This window comes from Carassius gibelio, chromosome A23 (assembly GCF_023724105.1).
Source record: "Carassius gibelio isolate Cgi1373 ecotype wild population from Czech Republic chromosome A23, carGib1.2-hapl.c, whole genome shotgun sequence".
Taxonomy (NCBI): domain Eukaryota; kingdom Metazoa; phylum Chordata; class Actinopteri; order Cypriniformes; family Cyprinidae; genus Carassius; species Carassius gibelio.
In genome coordinates, this window is record NC_068393.1 from 23,372,438 (window position 1) to 23,391,756 (window position 19,319).

General features: G+C 37.7%; 1 protein-coding gene across 3 annotated transcripts in view; it reads right to left on the reverse strand.

The window, feature by feature from the left end:
* Positions 1 to 19,319, reverse strand: part of LOC127944782 (plexin-A1) — a 205,945-nt gene that overhangs the window by 154,521 nt on the left and 32,105 nt on the right. For 2 of the 3 annotated variants that reach the window (XM_052541031.1, XM_052541030.1), the window contains exon 3: positions 9,263 to 9,445. The exons of the other annotated variant lie outside the window; for it this stretch is intronic. In XM_052541031.1, coding sequence (XP_052396991.1) covers positions 9,263 to 9,445 — 183 coding nt within the window. The remainder of the gene's footprint in view (positions 1 to 9,262; positions 9,446 to 19,319) is intronic. 3 annotated transcript variants of the gene reach the window in all.

Sequence of the window (19,319 nt, forward strand, 5' to 3'; positions counted from 1 at the left end):
GTAACTTTCAGTAATGCGGATTCTGTGCTATGTTTGGTCCTAAATCCAGACTGAAAAATATCCATTATGTTATTTACAATCAAGAAATCTGTAAGTTGATTATGACAACTTTCTCCATTATGTTATTTACAATCAAGAAATCTTTAAGTTGATTATGACAACTTTCTCTAAAATCTTATTCATAAAAGGCAATTTAAAAATAGGTCTGAAATTCTTTAACTCTTGTGAATTCAAATTATGTTTTTTAAACCGGCTCAATAATAGCATGCTTAAACCCTGAAGGTACAGTTCCATGATATAAACAACTATTGATAATCAATAATATATTAGGACCAATAGTGTCTACAAGCTCTTTAAACAATCGCGATGGGAACATCATAAAGTGAGGTAGTCGGCTTTAAATGCATTATTATCTTTTCCAACTGAGCTAATGTAATGGATGCAAATTTACTTAAACAACGAAAAGGATTAATTATATTGGCTACAACATTGCCTACAGGCACAAAATTCAACCGAATAAGAACAACCTTACCAATAAAATATTTTTAAAAAAAATATCACACAGATCCTTAGATGGGGAAGGAAAATAACTGATAGATGGATTCAATACTTTATCTATAAATGAAAATAGTACCTTCGGATTATTTTCATTATGTGATATAATTCGCGAAAAATATGAAAATCTAGCAGCTCTAACAGTGTTTTGATAGTTTGATAGAGATTCTCTAAGAATATCATAAGATATCTGCAATTTATCTTTCAGTCACTCACGCTCTGCAAGCCGACAAACCCACCTCAAATTACGCGTTACATCATTTAACCACGATCGTTTTTTAACTTTTTTGACATCTCATTTTAAAAGGCGCAACATTATCCAAGATTTCAGAGCAAGCATGATTGAAAGAGTCCACCAATTCATCAGGTCCCACAACTGACAATATGGTAGGCTCAATATGAAGGGCTAATTCATTAAAAGCAGTTGAGAACGCACTAGGTGTAGAAGTAGTGATAACCCTGGAAAAGAATGATGGAGGCTGATGACAGTCATTTGTTGTAGAGGTAAAATTAAACCTAATAGGCATATGATCCGAGATGGCCACAACATTATGATTACAACATTACAGTAAATAACTGATTGTGTTTATTTCCAAAGAGACAGGCTTCTACAGGGTGGCTAAACTAATGGCTATCCCTCTCTCCCTCTATGAAGTTTCAAAGGACCTAATCTCATACCAGAAGCTGCAGATTAGCCACCGTGGGCCTTGTGATACAATGGTGGGCACTTTAAAAAACAATAAACCTGCAGAGACAGACTCTCATTCATGATGTCGTGCCTGGCCAGCAGTCATGGGAAAGCCACTATCCGGTGTCTCCCGATTCTGTTGTTTTTCTTTGGTGGACAGATTTCCTCCTGTGGAAACAGCGGGGAATAGAGGCACTATGTTCATTCTTCCCTTCAGGCATACATTCAGTGTCTGTATGGGGTTATCTTCCAGAAATACGTTAGTGTGGTATGCTTGCTTGATAAAAGGATTTCTGTTTGATTCTGCTCGAGTGAAAAAAAAACTATTCAACCATCTGCATGTATATACGCTGTGACATTTTCTTCTTTAGGCATTGAACGATGTAAGGAACTTAACTGAGCTTCACAAAAGGTGGCAGACAAGATCACTGTTCTTTCCCTTAATCACTTGCAGCAAGTCTATGGAAAAATAAGGGTCTGGCAGCATTAAGAAGTCATTATCTTTAAAGTTAGAAGGAAGAACTTTCCTACCAAGTGTCATCTTCGAGACAGCACTTGAAAGCAGGTCCCAGAGGGGCCAAACGTATTGCCTCTGATCATGAAACGTAACAAACAGGGGAGCGCATTAGAATTCTGGAGGGCTGGCAGGACACTTGCGTGAGGTGCTTCCATAAACAGAGAGAGAGAGAGACGAAAGAGATGGCAGGCACCCCACATATGCAGATGAGATGCATGACACACTCAGTTTCCACAACAACAGAGCCCAAGGGAGAGCTGCCCTAGAGACAAAGACTTTGGCAGCCAGAACACCAAGACCTCCTCACAAACAGAGCTTCATCCAGTCATTCTGTGATCTGGGCTTCAAGAACTTGCTGGACTAAACACACAGAGTCTGCATTGACAACACTAATAATTATTTATTAAATTAAAGTGTTACTAGTTTTAAAAATATTTAAATGTGTCCACATACTGTAAGTACAAACCTTATTGATGGATCCTCTGCACATGTTCTGGAGGAACACTCGTGGTGTACGGCCTTTACAAATGGTGTATGCGCATAAGGGAAAACTGCAGAGATCAAGAGTTCAGTGTTAATATGTGTAACTGACCACAGAGAGTGCCATGTCTGTTGTGATGAATGGACAGATGGCACCAATGAAAGGAAGGGAAGCAAGCAGCTGCTTCAGCCCTTTGATGTGGGTGGAGAATGGAGGCGTGTCCGCAGTTGTCAGACAACGCCATGACGTCAGGCCCGGCTGCAGATGCCGTTGGCCAGGCAGCTGTCCTTTCCTGGCATCAGGTGAGGTTGTGCACAGTTGTGCTGGACACAGCTGTGGTGAAAGCTGGCAAACAGCATCCCAGGAATGTAGCTGGTCACATCCTCCGTTGGCATCTGGTAAGTATCAGAGACATACACACACACACACACACACAGAGTCCATAGCTCTGCTAAAGAGCGCAAGCAGTCGGCACACATCCGTGACCCACTGTTCCACTCGACAGTGTCCATTGCTGCGGGATGGAGACATTTATGCATGCTCAATATCCACAGCTGTCAAAGGAACACAGGCCATCTCATCACAGCATTAAACAAATGGGGTAGAAAATGATAGAAAACCAGACATCACCGTCATTCAGTTTACAAAGACTCAAAGCACATAAACACAAGCTGTTTGGAGGGTATTTAAACTTTTATGCTAACACAGCGCCCTTCGTTAGTGTGACGATAGCTTATTGGCAGCTGTTTTGTTCCGTAACAGCCCGAACAGGCTTATGTACAATCGCCATGCATTATAGGCTTATTTTACAGCCAGATTTTCCCCACCAGACTCGTGGGTTAAATGCTACTCAAGGGAACTTCCAAGCAAAGTCAGGACTTCAGGGGAAAAAAACCCTGCAAAGCACCTGGTTAAAAGTGTGCTTTCCTCACAGATGTCCAGTGAGCCTTATGGCCAGGGGCTCTTTCAATCAAACCCCTCTGCCAGTGCTTAAATGGCCATGTAGAGCAAGGGTACAAATGCCTAGCAAGCTCCCTTGCTACCTTCTCTCTAGATATGCAGCTACCTTCTAAGGTGGCTTGTTTAATGAACTGTGACAAAAAGCACGTCACGAGTTCACACTGGAGTAAAGGTTATGCATATTTGGTGTGCTATCCAAAGGGAGGCCTCCAAGCTCAGAATTTGGACCAAACAGAGAGTGAAAACTTTTCTTTCAGTACTGAAACGTAAAAAGAAAGACAGGTTTTTAAACTTCCACATCTGAGAAACGTAATTTTAAGAAGAACACCAGAAAATAAATGACTTAATAAATAAAAGTCTCAAAACAAAAAATCTGGTTTTGTGTGTGAAAAATGTTATGTTATGATATGTTATGTTATGTCATCTTATGCTGTATAGGTGTATAAATATAGGTAACACTCTTAAAAAAAAAAAAGAGGTCTATTATTTTACCAATATAGTGTTACATAACTTATATTAAATATATTTTTTTAATTATTAGACATGTTACATTAAATTAAATTAATCAAATATTAAATATTATTAAATTATTAATTTAAAAAAGTAATATAGAAACATAAAAAATATCAATATTACACTATGATAAATTTAAGATTTGGGAAGATTTAGGATTCAGCCAGGAGATTGAGGCAGAAACAGACAGAGTAATTTTTTTTTTTTTTTTTTTTTTTTTTTTTTTTTTACTTGTGCCTGAACAAGAACACTGAATTGATAACGATTGAGACAGAAACACGGGCACAGTGCCCATTTTAAGAGAGGAGCTGGATGTGATATTTATTGTGTCTGTGTGTGAGAAAGGAAATAAAATGAACAGCAATTCTGCACTGGCACAGATACAGCTTCACCTTGACAATGAGAATGTTAGATGCTAAGAAAAGTCACCACAGAAGAAAAATCACAATTACGACATGCTACAGTCTGTCTTCCTCTGGTTTGTCCCTCACAGGCGTGATGCTTCATAATGCCGCTTGGAGCGACTGACCATGCAACAAACTTCTGAGGACGTTCTTTGCAGCTCGAACTTTAATCACTGCCACCAATCATGTTCTCAATCAGGCAAGATTTCCACAAGGAGAAATCACTTCCTGCTGCGACAACGCACCCCCCAACCACCCCACAAGCTTTCTTTCTTGCTCATTGCTTCCAAATGTTATCTGTAATTATCATTCGCTCGGCAAATTAGCTCAAATCAGATCATGCTTCTTAATTAAAATGACATTTCGGAAGTGGAGGGGGTACACGTGTGGCTGCGCTAACATGCTAATTAGCCATGCAAACGCGCTAAATGATAAGTGACCTGTAGCTACCAGCATTTAACGTCTCCAAGGGAGATCTTCCATAGAATCAGACCTGCAGAAGGGGGTGGGTGGACATTACATGAACACGACTGACTAGTTATTCACAATAACCTTAACTGGCAAGTCGCCACAACCAGAAAGACTTTGTGAATTGACCATATGCTAGTTAGCATGTTAGCATTACCAATCCATGCAGGTACATAGAACTCATCAACATTCATTCATCTTAGGTATTCCAATATTTAATAACACGTTAAAATCTAAAGTTGCAATTGTAATATTTAATGAGCTAACATGAACTAAGACTTGTATTTTTTACCAAAGATTAATATAAGATTTTGCTTCTGTAGCAAATGTAGCTATTGTTCATTGTGAATGTTAATGGTTAACTAATGAGGTCTTATTGTAAAGTAATACCGAATGGTCTTTACAGTTCTTTTGCACTTTAAACTGTGTAAAACTTAACTTTATAGATATTTTTCTGTATTGCTTTATTGCATTTAAATGTTCAGTTATTTGATTATGAGGGGGAAAAAAAGTTATTTAACCTGTGATATTGTATTATGACCACTTTTTTAAAACAAAATGCCAATACTGTGATAATGCTGTATACCGTGATAAAAGCATTAGTAATTAAATCGCAACAGGAAAATTTTACACCAGCATATCCCTACTTCCAACTCACACACTGTCGAGTAAAATCTGAAAATTGATTAGCCATTGGCTAATATTATATATTATTTAGTCGCCTCGCACAAAGTGAAGATTTAGTAGCATATGCAAGTGATTTTTTTGCAATGTAGAAGGTTAATGGATTCTATCAAATCACAGACATGGACCTCCTGTGCACCAGACCCACAGTAGCCACATTTCTTAGCAGTGTCACACAATACACCTCATAAAAATATACAAACATGTAAAAATCTCACTGCCTTCAGAAACTCACTCTACATAATCTATATGCATAAAAAAATAGTCAACCATTTTAGGGCTGCAACTAACGATTATTTTGATAATCGATTAATCTGTCGATTATTTTTACGATTAATCGATTAATCGGTTTATGTACTTATATTTTAGTTTTTTCCATTTTTTCCCCAAGTAAATTATTAATAAAGGGTCTTTATCATTCAGCATAGATTTTTAAGAGATTTTAACCATTTTGCATTGTCATATCCTCATCAAAAATATACCTGGAGTTGTTTTATTATGTTAGTAATCCTTTGTCGAACTCTTCTGCAATCAAAACACTGACCCATACTCTAGCAAAATTCACAAGGAGATTTCAAATATTGTTTTCACCATGGCAGTCCTTAGAGCTCCTAAAGTAGTTTAACATCCCAAACAAAGCTTAAGGAATCTTTGAGAACATATTTTCACGAAGTATAAGGATAAAACAGAATAAAATTGCAGTGCATTGTATTTTATTATTTACTGGGAAAAAGCTTTATAGCTTATGCTGTGAAATTGTAAACAATCCTTCGAAAAAAAAGTGCCAGTGGCATGAAACCTGAATGGAACTCACAATTTAAAGTAAAATCCATCAGAAGGTTGTCCAGAAAAAAAAATTGGGACACACACAAAAAACCTGCTGTGTGAAAAAGAGCAGTGAATACTTAGAAGTGCATTTTAAATATACTCAAACATTTACCTCTCTCATTCAGTCATAATTAGGCTGCAAGTCTGAATTATGAACTGGTAAACGACAAACTGATCACATAACATGTTTGTAAAGCTTTAAATGTTAACTGTTAAAAAGCAATGTTATCAGCTTTTACGACTAAACATTTGCAAACAACCTTGTACTGGAGAATCTGCACAAATAAAATTCTTAGGGGCCGTTCACATATCGCACCTAAAAACGCGTGGAAAACGCTAGTCGTGCCGCTTTCTCCTTCTTTCCAAAGCGCTCGGGCAGAAGCGCCCCTGAGGCGTCTGCCTTTGCTAAGTAACTATGACGTGCTCTCTCCATGACGTGCCCTCTCCATGAAGACCCGGAAATTTCAGCAAAGGATAAATGGATGCGGTGTGGACGCGCCTGGAAAAACGGGCGCATCGCACCGCGTGCGTGTCGCGACCGCGTCGCTTCCATTATGAGAGTGCATACTGCGCGCCTACATAGGAAATAACGAACTTGAGCACGCAAAAGACACGATATGTGAACGGCCCCTTAAACAGTTCAGTAGTGCAGAGTTTACAGGTTACTCTTCATTTTGAAGGCTCAAAGTAAAGTACTCCCACTTCCCGCTGAATGCTGCAGAGACGCTGTTCGGGAAGCACGTGACATAAAACGAGGCCAGCTATTGGCTATTCGCTACTTCACCTGCTGTACTGGCTGAGTAAAACCTCCGGTGGCTCATTACTGCCACACTTTGGTCACCGCAGATTTGAAATATGCACGAAATGAGCCGCTTATGGCAAATAAAATTTATTTAGCGACGAATCGATTACTAAATTAGTTGACAACTATTTTAATAATCGATTTTAATCGATTAAATCGATTCGTTGTTTCAGCTCTAAACCATTTTCCAAACACACTCAACAAGAACTCAACAAGAACTCCTTGGCCTATAATTTAATTCAGCTTATGGGAACAAAATCATACATTTATTTAAAAACAAACATTTTACATAAAACACAAATGTTTCCATACGATGGTGTTTCCAACCTTCTGAAGAGACATATGATGGACAGAACAATAGATAAAACAATCAATAGTCAACAAAACAATCTATCCCCCAAAAGATAGATCAAACAAATGAAGAACAGATTGAATGAACAAATGATAGATAGAAAGATAGATAGACCGACAGGAAGATAGAATGAGAGACAGATCAAAGAAACAAAAGTTTGAACAAACAAATAAACAAATGACAGATTGAACAAACAACAGAAAAAGATAGAATGAATGACACAAATTAACAATAGACTGAATGAACGAATGTCAGATCGAATGAACGATAAACAAACGATAGATAGAACAATACCGAAACCAACCAAGAAAATATAAAACAGCCAGAAAGTCTGATAGATAGAACCAATGTTAGACATAATGACCGATAGATAAAGCAACAGACAGATTCCCATTTACACCTTTGTTATCACAAGGTGTGTTATTTATTTTTTGAGAATACAGCATACATATATGATACTTAATGAATCAAAAATAATGATTGAGAAAGCAAGAGGAAAATCTTGAAAACACACAGCCAGTCAATGGTCTTTGCTTCACAAAAATTAACTTGCGCACACACACACATTCGTACAGCTGTCTGCAACCACTAAGATTTAGGCCCCTGATTATATATTCATACAGATAAATCAATAAGGCCTCGTAGCAACGGGAAGACTAGAGGAATTACAATGAGCCCACGTCAATAGACTACAGCTTTACATTTCATTAGGGCCAGACCCACACTTTAGCACTAAATGAATAGCAATAAAACAGCACCGCCGGCACCAACCCACACCCAAGATCAAGAGCTGGCCCGTCTCGTACAGCTCCCCCCTTGAGAGCTCAGACATATTTGTCTGTGGCTTTGCAAAGAACTAGATTGGCTGAGATGGTCAAACAGTAAAAGAGACTTGAATTAGTGAGAGAAACGCACATGATTGGTACTCCGTTGACTGATGCATACCATTAACGTATGTACATACACCTTTCTAACTTTCAACTTATTAGGATCCTAGACACATAGACTGTATTTGCACACAGGCCATTGATTTCTGTCTAATGACACAGGCAGCACTGTCCGGCTCGGGGTCCACTACAGGAAGAGAAAGACGGAGGAGAAATGTGATTCCGATGATGGGATATCATTCTCTCCATCCATCTCTTTCCACCACAGCCTATATTCAGTCAGCGATTTAGACATCACGCCGGGGTCATGTACAAGGACTGAGACAGGATTTCTGCATACTTCAGCACAAGCACATTTGTGTAGAAGTGTGTGGGCATATGGCTCGTTTTCAAATTCTTGAGAACAAACGTGTTTCACTATTAGTATTCGAATGCAAATCATTTTAAAACGGTACTGTGGTAGTACCAAGATTCACTGATGGTATCAGAAAGTAACACTATGGTATGATTTCCACACATATCATATACAAAGAAATTTATATAGCACTGTGAAATACTTCAAAGAATAAAAATGTTATCTAAATCATGGTAGTGTTCAAAACAGAGGTATATTTTTAACTAGGGTAACATACCAACAAAAGAAGAGCAGCCTCTATATTCTCTCTCTCTCTCTCTCTCTCTCTCTCTCTCTCTCTCTCTCTCTCTCTCTCTCTCTCTCTCTCTCTCTCTCTCTCTCTCTCTCTATATATATATATATATATATATATATATATTATATTAAAATTTATGCATTTAGCAGACGCTTATCCAAAGCGACTTACAATGCATTCAGGCTATCAATTTTTACCTATCACGTGTTCCCCAACCTTGCGCTTGATAGCGCAATGCTCTAGCAATTGGGCTACAGGAACACTATATATATATATATATATATACAAAATAGGTTTTTTTAGACTAATTTGAATTTTCTAATTAAATCATAATAATAAAAAAATATTTTCAACCATGACATTTCTTCTTTCCGACAGACACCATCCCAAAACCTTTACAATCTTCCACATCCAACCTCAAATGAACACATGCTATCGCTTCACCACAAACAAAAATTAAGTATGTGACTCACCTTTTTCATCCTGCCGCCACGGGTGCCAGTAAAGGCTACAGTGTGCCCGCGATAATCATATGCCGCCACTGACGTCATCCCATCGTCTTTGTCCAGGAATAAAGGAAACCCTTCAATCGTAGTGGTGCCCCCTAGAGGCTGGTTGAAGTCCTGGCCACAAAAGTTGTCATCTATCTGCAGAGGCTGTGGAGAGAGATAAAAAGGGCAGGAGTTATTCGAGTAGTTACTAAGTGGGAGTTAAGGCGAGGGAGACCGATATGGCATTTTCACTCACCTTAATCTTCTGCAATACCAATCCATTGCTCAATATTCCTTTGGGTCATTAAAGCCCATATACTGTATTTCTGTGCTAATGAATCAACCAGAAGCCCACACTTGCACAGATATATCGCAAGATAAGTCCCTGTGCTTGTGCCGCTCAAAGAACGGTAGGAAAATATAGAGGACCTGAGGGAAAATCATTCTCGGCTCTTTACTCCCAACACCAAATGTCACACAATGCCTCACAATTCAATGCCTAATGCACACATGAGCCGTAATCGTTCTACACAAAGACAACCGCACAATGCACAAAGTGTCCCAAAAGACGTCCTCCCGCTCTGGCCGACAGACTGGGCTCATTAGCAGAAACAAAAGTGTCCATGACCCCCACTGCCCCGCATTGCTGCCCAACGGTGCCCCTCATTCTTCACCCAGTGAGGGGTACATCTGCTGCCAAGGATGACCCGTTCCAGGCAGCGGGAAGGATATTCAGGCTCGCAAACACTGTAGCGGACCAGCGCTGTACCCTACAACACAAGAGAGCATGTCCTTTTCTAAATCCCTGGGAGATATTTGGATTAGCACTGGGAATAGAACAAACAGAAGGGGACTGGACAAACGGACCAAGTGCATCCCTAAGGTTAGCGACTGTCTGGGTTACATTGACCCATCATGCACCTACTGTAATTACAGTCACCCAGGTGCAACAGGACTAATCACCAGAGAGCAAACATTAGTCGCTCTCTGTTTGCAGTTATTGCCGCTAGGTGTTATTCTCAGTTAGATGAGGAAACATTATGTTGGTAGAGTTAATGACGCTGGTAATGGCGGTTAATGCAAGCCAACCAATGATGCTGGAAATACCACTTGCGTTAGCAAAGCTCGAAAAGTGCTGGCAAAGACAAGGTCGTGGAGACAAACTATGCCTAATGGAGTGTACCGAGTGGATGAATCCAGCCTGGATAACGGCAATGCCCCCGGTGAGCCAGGGTTGTGAAAAATTCAGAACTAAAGAATCAGAATATTACAGAAATTTAAACTGGAGTGGCAGGAAGGGGAATTTACTGAATTAATTTAACACAGGTGATCCTACTTAACAGCTATCCATCTATAACCACCATTCTCTCCATTCATCTATCATTCTGTCCATCAATCTTTCCATCTATTTTTCTATCTTTCCATCTACCGTCTATCTAACATATATCCATCCATCCCCGTTTGCTACATTCATGCATGAGGAAATGCTACATTGGTATAAGGGTATATCATTAAATAAGCATATTTAAACAGTCAACCAATAAATCACTTACACTGCTGAAATATATACCTCCTATTCAGTATCCCCTTTGGGAACCATAGATGCCAGAAACAAGGCACAGGGCAGCCACCCATAGCCAGTGACCACGACCGGCAACGATGCGTATCAATCAGAGGTTCTACGATAAATGCAGTTTTCTTCTTTTTCCCTTCCTTTACTCAAATTACAGCCTCAATCTAGGGAAAAAAGAGAGGAAGCGATGACTAAACAAGGCCGCAAGGTGGACTGGTGCAAGATGGAGGAAAATGTTCAGTGAATAATGTTTTAGGGGAGAAGGGAAGGGAGGAGATGGGTTTCCTGGCCCAAGAAGAAATCTCATCTTTCCCACAAATCTCTGGTTTCAGAGAAGGGCGTTAAGAGACACGGACATGTTAACAAGTTTTACTGCAACTGCAGTTCCTTGGGCTGGACTGAAACTGTCATCTTCAATATCCATAGAACGTGAGGAGGATAACATGACAGCTGAGATGGAAGGGGGCTGAAATGCCTCCGACAGGTTGGACAGGAAGGCGATGCTTCAGAATCCAGTCAGAGAGTATGAACCTCAAAAACTTAAATGAACCCATCTGTGCTGTTCCCACTGCAAAGCAAACTGACCCTACATGATAAATCACAGCACATTTGCACATTTTCCTCTGCACGCTAACAAACAACAGTAAAATGACTCAATTCAAATGGCATTATTTAAAAACTGAGGAATTTAAAGGGACATTCAAAACTGAAAACACACAAAATGAAAATTCTAACACAATTTACTCGCCCTCATGCTGTTCTAAACCTGTATGATTTTGTTACTCTTCTGGAAATAAAACATTATTTTTATTTAAAGATTATCCTTGCCTCAAAAACACCATAAAGGTATTATACATGTGTTTATGCATTATTCCAAGGCTGGTGAAGTCATACGATAGTTTTTATGAAGAACAGAGATAAATAATTGCTACTGACTAATAAAACTACCCTCTAGTGAGAGGTTGACATGTCAGTGGATTGAACTCAATAACAGGATCAGTCTGATTTGTGTAAGATTTTTGAACAAGAGCTACTGATTCACTGTAAAGATCTAATTCTAATTTATCCAATTTATTCACACAGCAGACATTACTTCTCTTATGAATATGATAAGGAGAGCTAAAGTACCCAGCTACAGTAACTAACAACTTAAATTTCAGCCTGTCCTCATCAATGACTTCAGAAGACTTGGAAGATAGCACACGAGTCAAAAAACTTCAAGCTATGCTATTTTATGGAACCTTGTTGTCATTTCGGAGCCTAACAGCATTAGCCCTAATTTTACTTTAAATACATGGATTCCATTACCCAGGATTTTCACCTAAACAAATCCAACTTCCACGGAAGAAACTGAGTCATAGATGTTTGGAACAACATGAGGATGAGTAAATAACAACAGAATGTTCAGTTTTGGGTGAACTATCCCTTTAAGTTGCAGCAAATCTGTCTAGTCTAAAAATAGCCCTCAACAGCATGGAAGGTTTAAGACAAGGAGGCTGTTGTGTAAATGTATTATCTAATAAAAACATTTTTTTTTTTATGATGACTAAGCACAAACCTCAAAGTGTCCCGATTTCAAGTTCGTGACCCACTTGTCACAACCCAAGTTCATGACCAGTGGGAAACAGGAATGTGATGCTAACTCACCTCACCTCACCTCTCACACACTCACACACACACACACACCTTAAAGTTAAAGAGCAGCTGTAATCCTTTTGTCTTATCAATACACCATCTAATCGATCTCACAGCAGACACGATCCAAGTTTCTCCTCTATCAGTCCGTCTCTTTCCTGTCCTGCTCTCTCCGTCCTTAGCCTTAGGGATCGATGAGGGAGGCAGGGCTTGACAGAGGGGGATGTGATAGACAGACTCGTCTCAAAGGGTTAATCTGGCAGCATGTTTTAGAAATGCCTCAGGCCTGATCCAGAGAGACAGACACCTGATAGACCAGGTACTTTGGAAGATCATACAAAAGGAGAGACTCAAAGTTCTCAGTCCTGTTTTTTTTTTTTTTTTTTTGAGAGCTAAATACAATTATATTCACTTGTAGTTCAGTTTTAAACAAGAGTGACAGCTGCATTTTATAACCGAATTGAAAGTTTTTTAACTATGGTTTCAAAAAATGGTTTCAGTTATTTGTGCATATTTATCAGTTCATCATTCTGTAAATAATTATTATATTATATAGAGTCCTCATATACAAAAAATTATATAAAGAGTTCAAATTTTATATATAATAGTTGTTTTCTACTTTATAATAATTTACAGTTTGTAATTATATTTATAAATAATAGCATGCATCAAAATAGAGTAGATTTAGCCACTTAAATACACATAAATATATATACACACACTATGCATTTATAATTATAATAGTTTTATAATGAATTAATAATAATGTAAAGTTTATAATGAACTACATTTAAATAGATTTAGAAATGGTATTTCTATAAATAGCATAATATTAAATAATATTGTATTTTATTAATATACATTAATATCGTAAAAATGTTTTTGAACTTTATATCAGTTTAAAAATGCATTTACAAAATTACGCTTCTATTTATAATACATTTAAAAGATGCATTTGCAATAGGAATACTGTAACATTCAATTGCCTGTTTTATATAAATGTATATTTATTATAAATAAATATATGTATAAAAATATAAAACTCATAAAAATAAAACCTAAATAAGTATATTAACTTATACAATTTGATTATATTATAACAAAGAAAAAGAAAAAGTTTGTCCCAATATCTGAAAAAATGCACTAAAACCCTTCTTCCTCAAACTGCTGCTCATTTGTGTTCGGCATGTATCCTTATTTGTGTACTCAGGTATGTAGCAAGGTGGGCAGCCATGTGCGTGTGTGTTTGTTTTATGTGTGTGCATGTGTGTGATTGTCCTTTAAATGTGTTTGTGCTGATGCGTGTGTATGTGTGCGCTTGTCCTTAAATGTGTTTGTAGATGGTGGAACACATAAATGAAGATAAAGAGAGGCTGCCAAAATCTTTGGACGCATGGCCTAAGAGAAAGAGAGCGAGCGAGAGATGAGTGGAGGGATGGCAGGCTGCCAGCCTCCTGTTTTGATTGGTGACAGTGGAAAAGCAGCGGCTCAGCCGTTTGCCCTTTGTTTCCTCCAAACAGCCAATGGAGGCTCTCTAATTGGGTCTTAATGGTGCTCGCGCTAAAGCGAGCCAGAATTCAGGCACTCTCTCCGGCATTAACAGCATTAGACAGGAGAACATCACAGATTCCCAAAGCATCTGAGGCTTATCTAAAAATACATGTCATATTAGCATGGCCATCATGAGCAGTCGTGCAGCTTTATATAATGGTGTTATTTATAAAGCTTCACGACTGAGCAATCCTATTGACCCTCAATCTAAAGTCCTTTAGTAGGACTTAATGTCTTTATGTAGGCCTTCTATCCTGCCATTTGATTAAGATGTGACGTTTCTGTAGCTCAACTGGTAGAGCAACACCAGAGGTCATAGGTCTTAGATAGATGCTAATGTTCATTCGACGAAAATGAACATGAAGGCATGTTCATCAATTTTTCCTTTACTTAAGATTTTAGGGTTTTTATCTTTACCGGTTGACTGTGGCATGACAAATTAATTATTATAAGTTTATTTCTCCATATAGGCTCTCATATGATGTCTTAAAATGGTATATACTTATGGTTAATGAATTTATACCCAGAATGCACGCTCACATTTACCAACACTATCTAGTATGTGCTGTGGTCCTGTTGTTTAGAGCCTGTACCCCGTGGCACGGCTGTAAGGCACAGCAATATATCAGTCTACGCTTTCACCTTTAATCACCCCTGGACTCTCTCTCTGTCTCTATTCCTCTTTCACTCCATCCTCTCGTCTGGCACTAAAACGGCATCTCTATTGTCTGGTTTTATTACGTCTGCATGAGACAATCATGGAGCGAGAGCAGGTGTTCACTGCATGGAGGCACTGGAAAATATCAACGGAAAGTGGAAGAGAAGTGTGCACTGCTGATCAGGGCTGACTTTGAATTAAAGGGGTAGAGTAAAATACCCTTCAAAATTATGTCATTGTGAAGGAGTAACTGAACAGGAAAGGTATATTCAGCTTTATATCAAGTGTAGTTTCGCGTAGTCAAACTTGTGGCCCACGCTGAAAGTAAGGACAGTTAAATACGACATGATGAACATTAGGGAGAAAAGCCAAAAGACTAGATATGCTCTAGAATCACATCATCTTGCCACTTACTGATTGAAGAAGACTTTTGAATATGATATCCGATATCATGTCCCTTGCATATTTTGGCAAATCCAGTGACTAGTCCTTCCTCAAAACTGATCCTTGTAGCAGTCTGGTAACTTTTAGGTAGGTTCTGTCTCAAATTTATAACAACCTTTACAGATCTCAGGAAATTGAGCAGCATTTCGCACACTCTCACAGTATGCATCCTGCAGTAACAGAAAAAATATGACAAAATGCCATTCTGATCTTTGTATGCAATATGGATTAAAATGACCCATGAACATTTTTTGGGGGTGTATGCATTCTGAGCAGAGACTATGCTGTGTATGATAACAAAAGAGCTGACTGAAAGAAGCAAGTGCAACTCTGAGCTGTACACATGTGCTAATGTGTAACGACTGCACACTTGTGTCATTTAACTAGCAGCAGGCAAAAGCTGTGGGACAGATGTTCATATCTTCTCTCCACTGACCTGACACCGCACACGCACCCCAGACACAGCCTGTTCACACTCACACATACAGATTCCTCAGACCAGCACAAATTCCCCAAACACGCTTCCAAGCAGTGCACAGAGGCCTGATTATGAGACTGTCCATGACCTGCGCTCGGCCCCATGGCATCTGGCACAGACAGAACACACATGCACAACCCTCACGCGCTCTCTCCGTTTCTGCTTCTTTCTCTCTAACGTGGAGGTTAAGTGATTATGCATTTCACTGATCTATAAATCAGCATAAACTTCCAAAAACTGAATGGAAGAGCAAAGGTACACAAATGCTTCCAGATGCAAGCAAATTGAAACGGTTTAGTTTTTCGTTTGTTGGGTGAATATCATAAAACCGGTCAAGAACTTTCCCAGTTCATATTTCAAGATATGAATGGAAAAAAACCTATAAAAATACTCTATATTGTGGCATCACATTTAATGCCAGTTAAGCACATTTGTAATTCTTATTACTGTAATGCAAAAAATTGGACATTACCAAACTGCAATAACTAAAATAAAAAAAAAAAATTAAATTAAATAAATCCTAGCAGGGTGATTTTAATGTTGCATGACCCTACTTAGATTTTAATAAGAATAATTAATAATATCTGCATTAATAAGAAGAGAAACAATATTGCCCATAATCACCATGAATTTTTCTTTAAAAAGCAGCAAAACCATTCTTTTTGTGGCCTAAAATAATTTTACCCAGATTTTTTTTTTTGGATAACAATCCCTATTTAGCACTTCGCGCAGTTGATCTACTGTCCTCATACGGTTCAGATTAGGATAACAGACCAAAAGTTTGGCACGACATCCCTAAATCTGTACTGCTTCTCATGAGAATCAACCTGTAGAGTCTGAATGATTTGCATCCTTGAATAGCAGATCACACGTATGTTTGGCACGCTCAGACGTCAGGCCTTTCAGAGCCTCCATTGAAAGCAGCTGCTCCATACTCTTAATGTGCTGGCTAGGAAATGCAATTTAGGCCAATTTCTCAACATTACTGACCCACTTCCTGCCTGATAATTTCCCTTTAAGATTCCAGCGAATCTAAATGTGTGCTGAAACAAAAGGGTTAGCGAGTGAGTTTACGCTCCCCGGCCATGTGTGAGATTGTGTGTATCCTGGTTTGTCTGAGGGTTATTAAAACTTAAGCATTAATAACATAGAACAAAAAAAAAAAAAAAAAGCTAAACTCCAAAATATAAAAATATATACGAGTAAAAGATTTTCAATGTGGGGAATATATATATATATATATATATATACACACACACGGTTTTGCTAGGTATTTTGCTAGAAAATAGAGATGCCTAAAACTCCTCTAAACATTCTGTGTGTACGTGATTTATTTTTTAACACCAGTTCAATAACTGTATAATTTTTTTACATTTTTTATCAATCATATTATATCTTAATAACAGAATTAAATAATGATTATAAAACTTACATTAAAACTTATAGCCTATCTCATACAAAAAATTTAACCAATTTGATAATTGTAAATATTAATATAAATAAGGATTCTTCAAAAAAAAGAAAAAAAAGAAACATACAATAAAAAAACTAAAAAAATAGGTTATTTTTATTTATACTTTTATATAAAATTCATAGACTTCAAAAATCCCCATAACTAGTGCTTAGATTTGTGTTCTGCCTGGTTAAAGGTACACTTCACTACCTCTAAAATGGTAAAATAATTTAATATTCATAATGCATAACAGTGTCAAAACATTGCAGTTAAATAACTGTGGGAGAAATCAGTAGCTAATCTCATATACATAAAACTCTTACCTCACAAATTATTATACAACATTCATAACCTGAAGTCTTACAAACTAAATCAGCAGGATTTATACATTTTTCAAATCCACCAATAACATTAACATATTTTACATATAATTTCCTATGATATCTTATTTACATCTTTTTGCATTTATGTACACTTTTGATTGTTTCATGCATTTTCTTTACACATGCAACCATTATATTTGGTCTAAATAAGCTCTTGACTGTTAACCATATGCTGTGAGTCATACACACAAGCCTGTGAATGTGTGTGTGTGTGATCTGAGGCTTTTAACATTGTTGTCCCAGCAAAAGCATCAGATTATAATCGACATAATCTAAAATTAAGCATTCCATAAACACTAATCTAATTACAGTGCACACACAGACTTTCTCCCAAGAGCGCTTTGCATTTCCAGCTAAAAACGTCCGTGTTCAAAAGCTCCGCTGAACTACGTTCACTTACAGCTGCAGAATAATGAGATCCGGGATGCATCTCTGTTTTGCATGAGGACATGAGAAAGCAATGAGCGATTTCATTAGTTTCCATTCAGCGGATTCATGGTAGCCACTGCATGCCCCGCTGGGCACGTTCTCCTCCACAACAAGGCCATAACAGGAACATAACATTGAGGGAATATGGGTCTGCCTTTTGATACCAGTTCAAGAAGCAAAGCTGGAAACGGCACTTCAAGACTCAGCATGGGGCGACTGTGAGCTTTCAACAGCATAATGCTAAAGAGCCCTCAACAAGCTAACATAATGTTTAGCATGCTGTTAAAAAGCCTGATGCCAATGTATAAGCATTTTAAGTCCTCACTCTGGCTGCTGGTGACCCCTGAAAGTAGGGTTGGGTACCGAACTCGGTACTTTCAAGGGTACCGAATGAATTACGTCGGTAATACCGAGTACCGATTTACGTTAAAACAATCAGTGCCAAATTTTGGTACCTAAAAATGCATCTGTGCGTATATGCTCAGCCCTGCAACTCGTTCAAACAAAACAAGGCAAACCGAAATGTTCTTTAGTGTGGTTACATATGTTTTCTGTGAAATCATGGATGGGGTCCTTTATAAAAACTATTTACTCTATAGTGCGGAATGCTATGGAATTTGTCAATTTTCGGACGAATAAATCAAAATTAGGTCTGGCACTTAATTTGAATCACGATATGAACTAGTGTCTGTGAATATTAAAATGCAAAAAAAAAAAGTATGTTTTAAATATGAATCTTGCATGTTCCACTTGCCGCTTGCATTTGTTTACTACACAAATACTGAAGCACACGTGACATATGCGGTGATTTTTGCGTCTCACTATATGACGGCATGAGCACAAATACTTAATCTCCAGAGATGCTGCGAGTGTCACTTTGTGAGAATTTTACCATTTCATTTGAGGAAACTCAAAAGCATCATCATACTGTATACACACAGAAACTTCATGGCAACCTGTGAAAATAAAATTATGGTTTAACATGTAACAAAAATGTATTTCTCTTGTATTACTTTTGTACAGTATAATGTACATTAATATTCCATTTTCTATTCAATTTAATAAAACAAATTAAATTATAAAAATAAATATTTACAACCAGATTAATCACTTAACTGTAGAAAAAATAAAATGAATAGCCTATTAAAAAATATATATTCAAGTAATATTCATATTCATACAACATTTTTTTCTTTCATTTATTAATTTAAACTGTAAACCTTTGTTTGTTTGTTTGTTTGTTTGGCTTTCATTTGATTTAAAATAAATGTTAAATGCCTTCATTTGCATTCAGAAAAAAATAAAACAAGAATTTCTGGTGGGGGGGTACAATTACTGAAATAAATGCTTCTGCAATTACACAGAGAGTAAAGTACCAAAAAAAAAGTGTCACCGAAATTCAGGTACCAATACCAGTAACGTACCAGTTAAAATG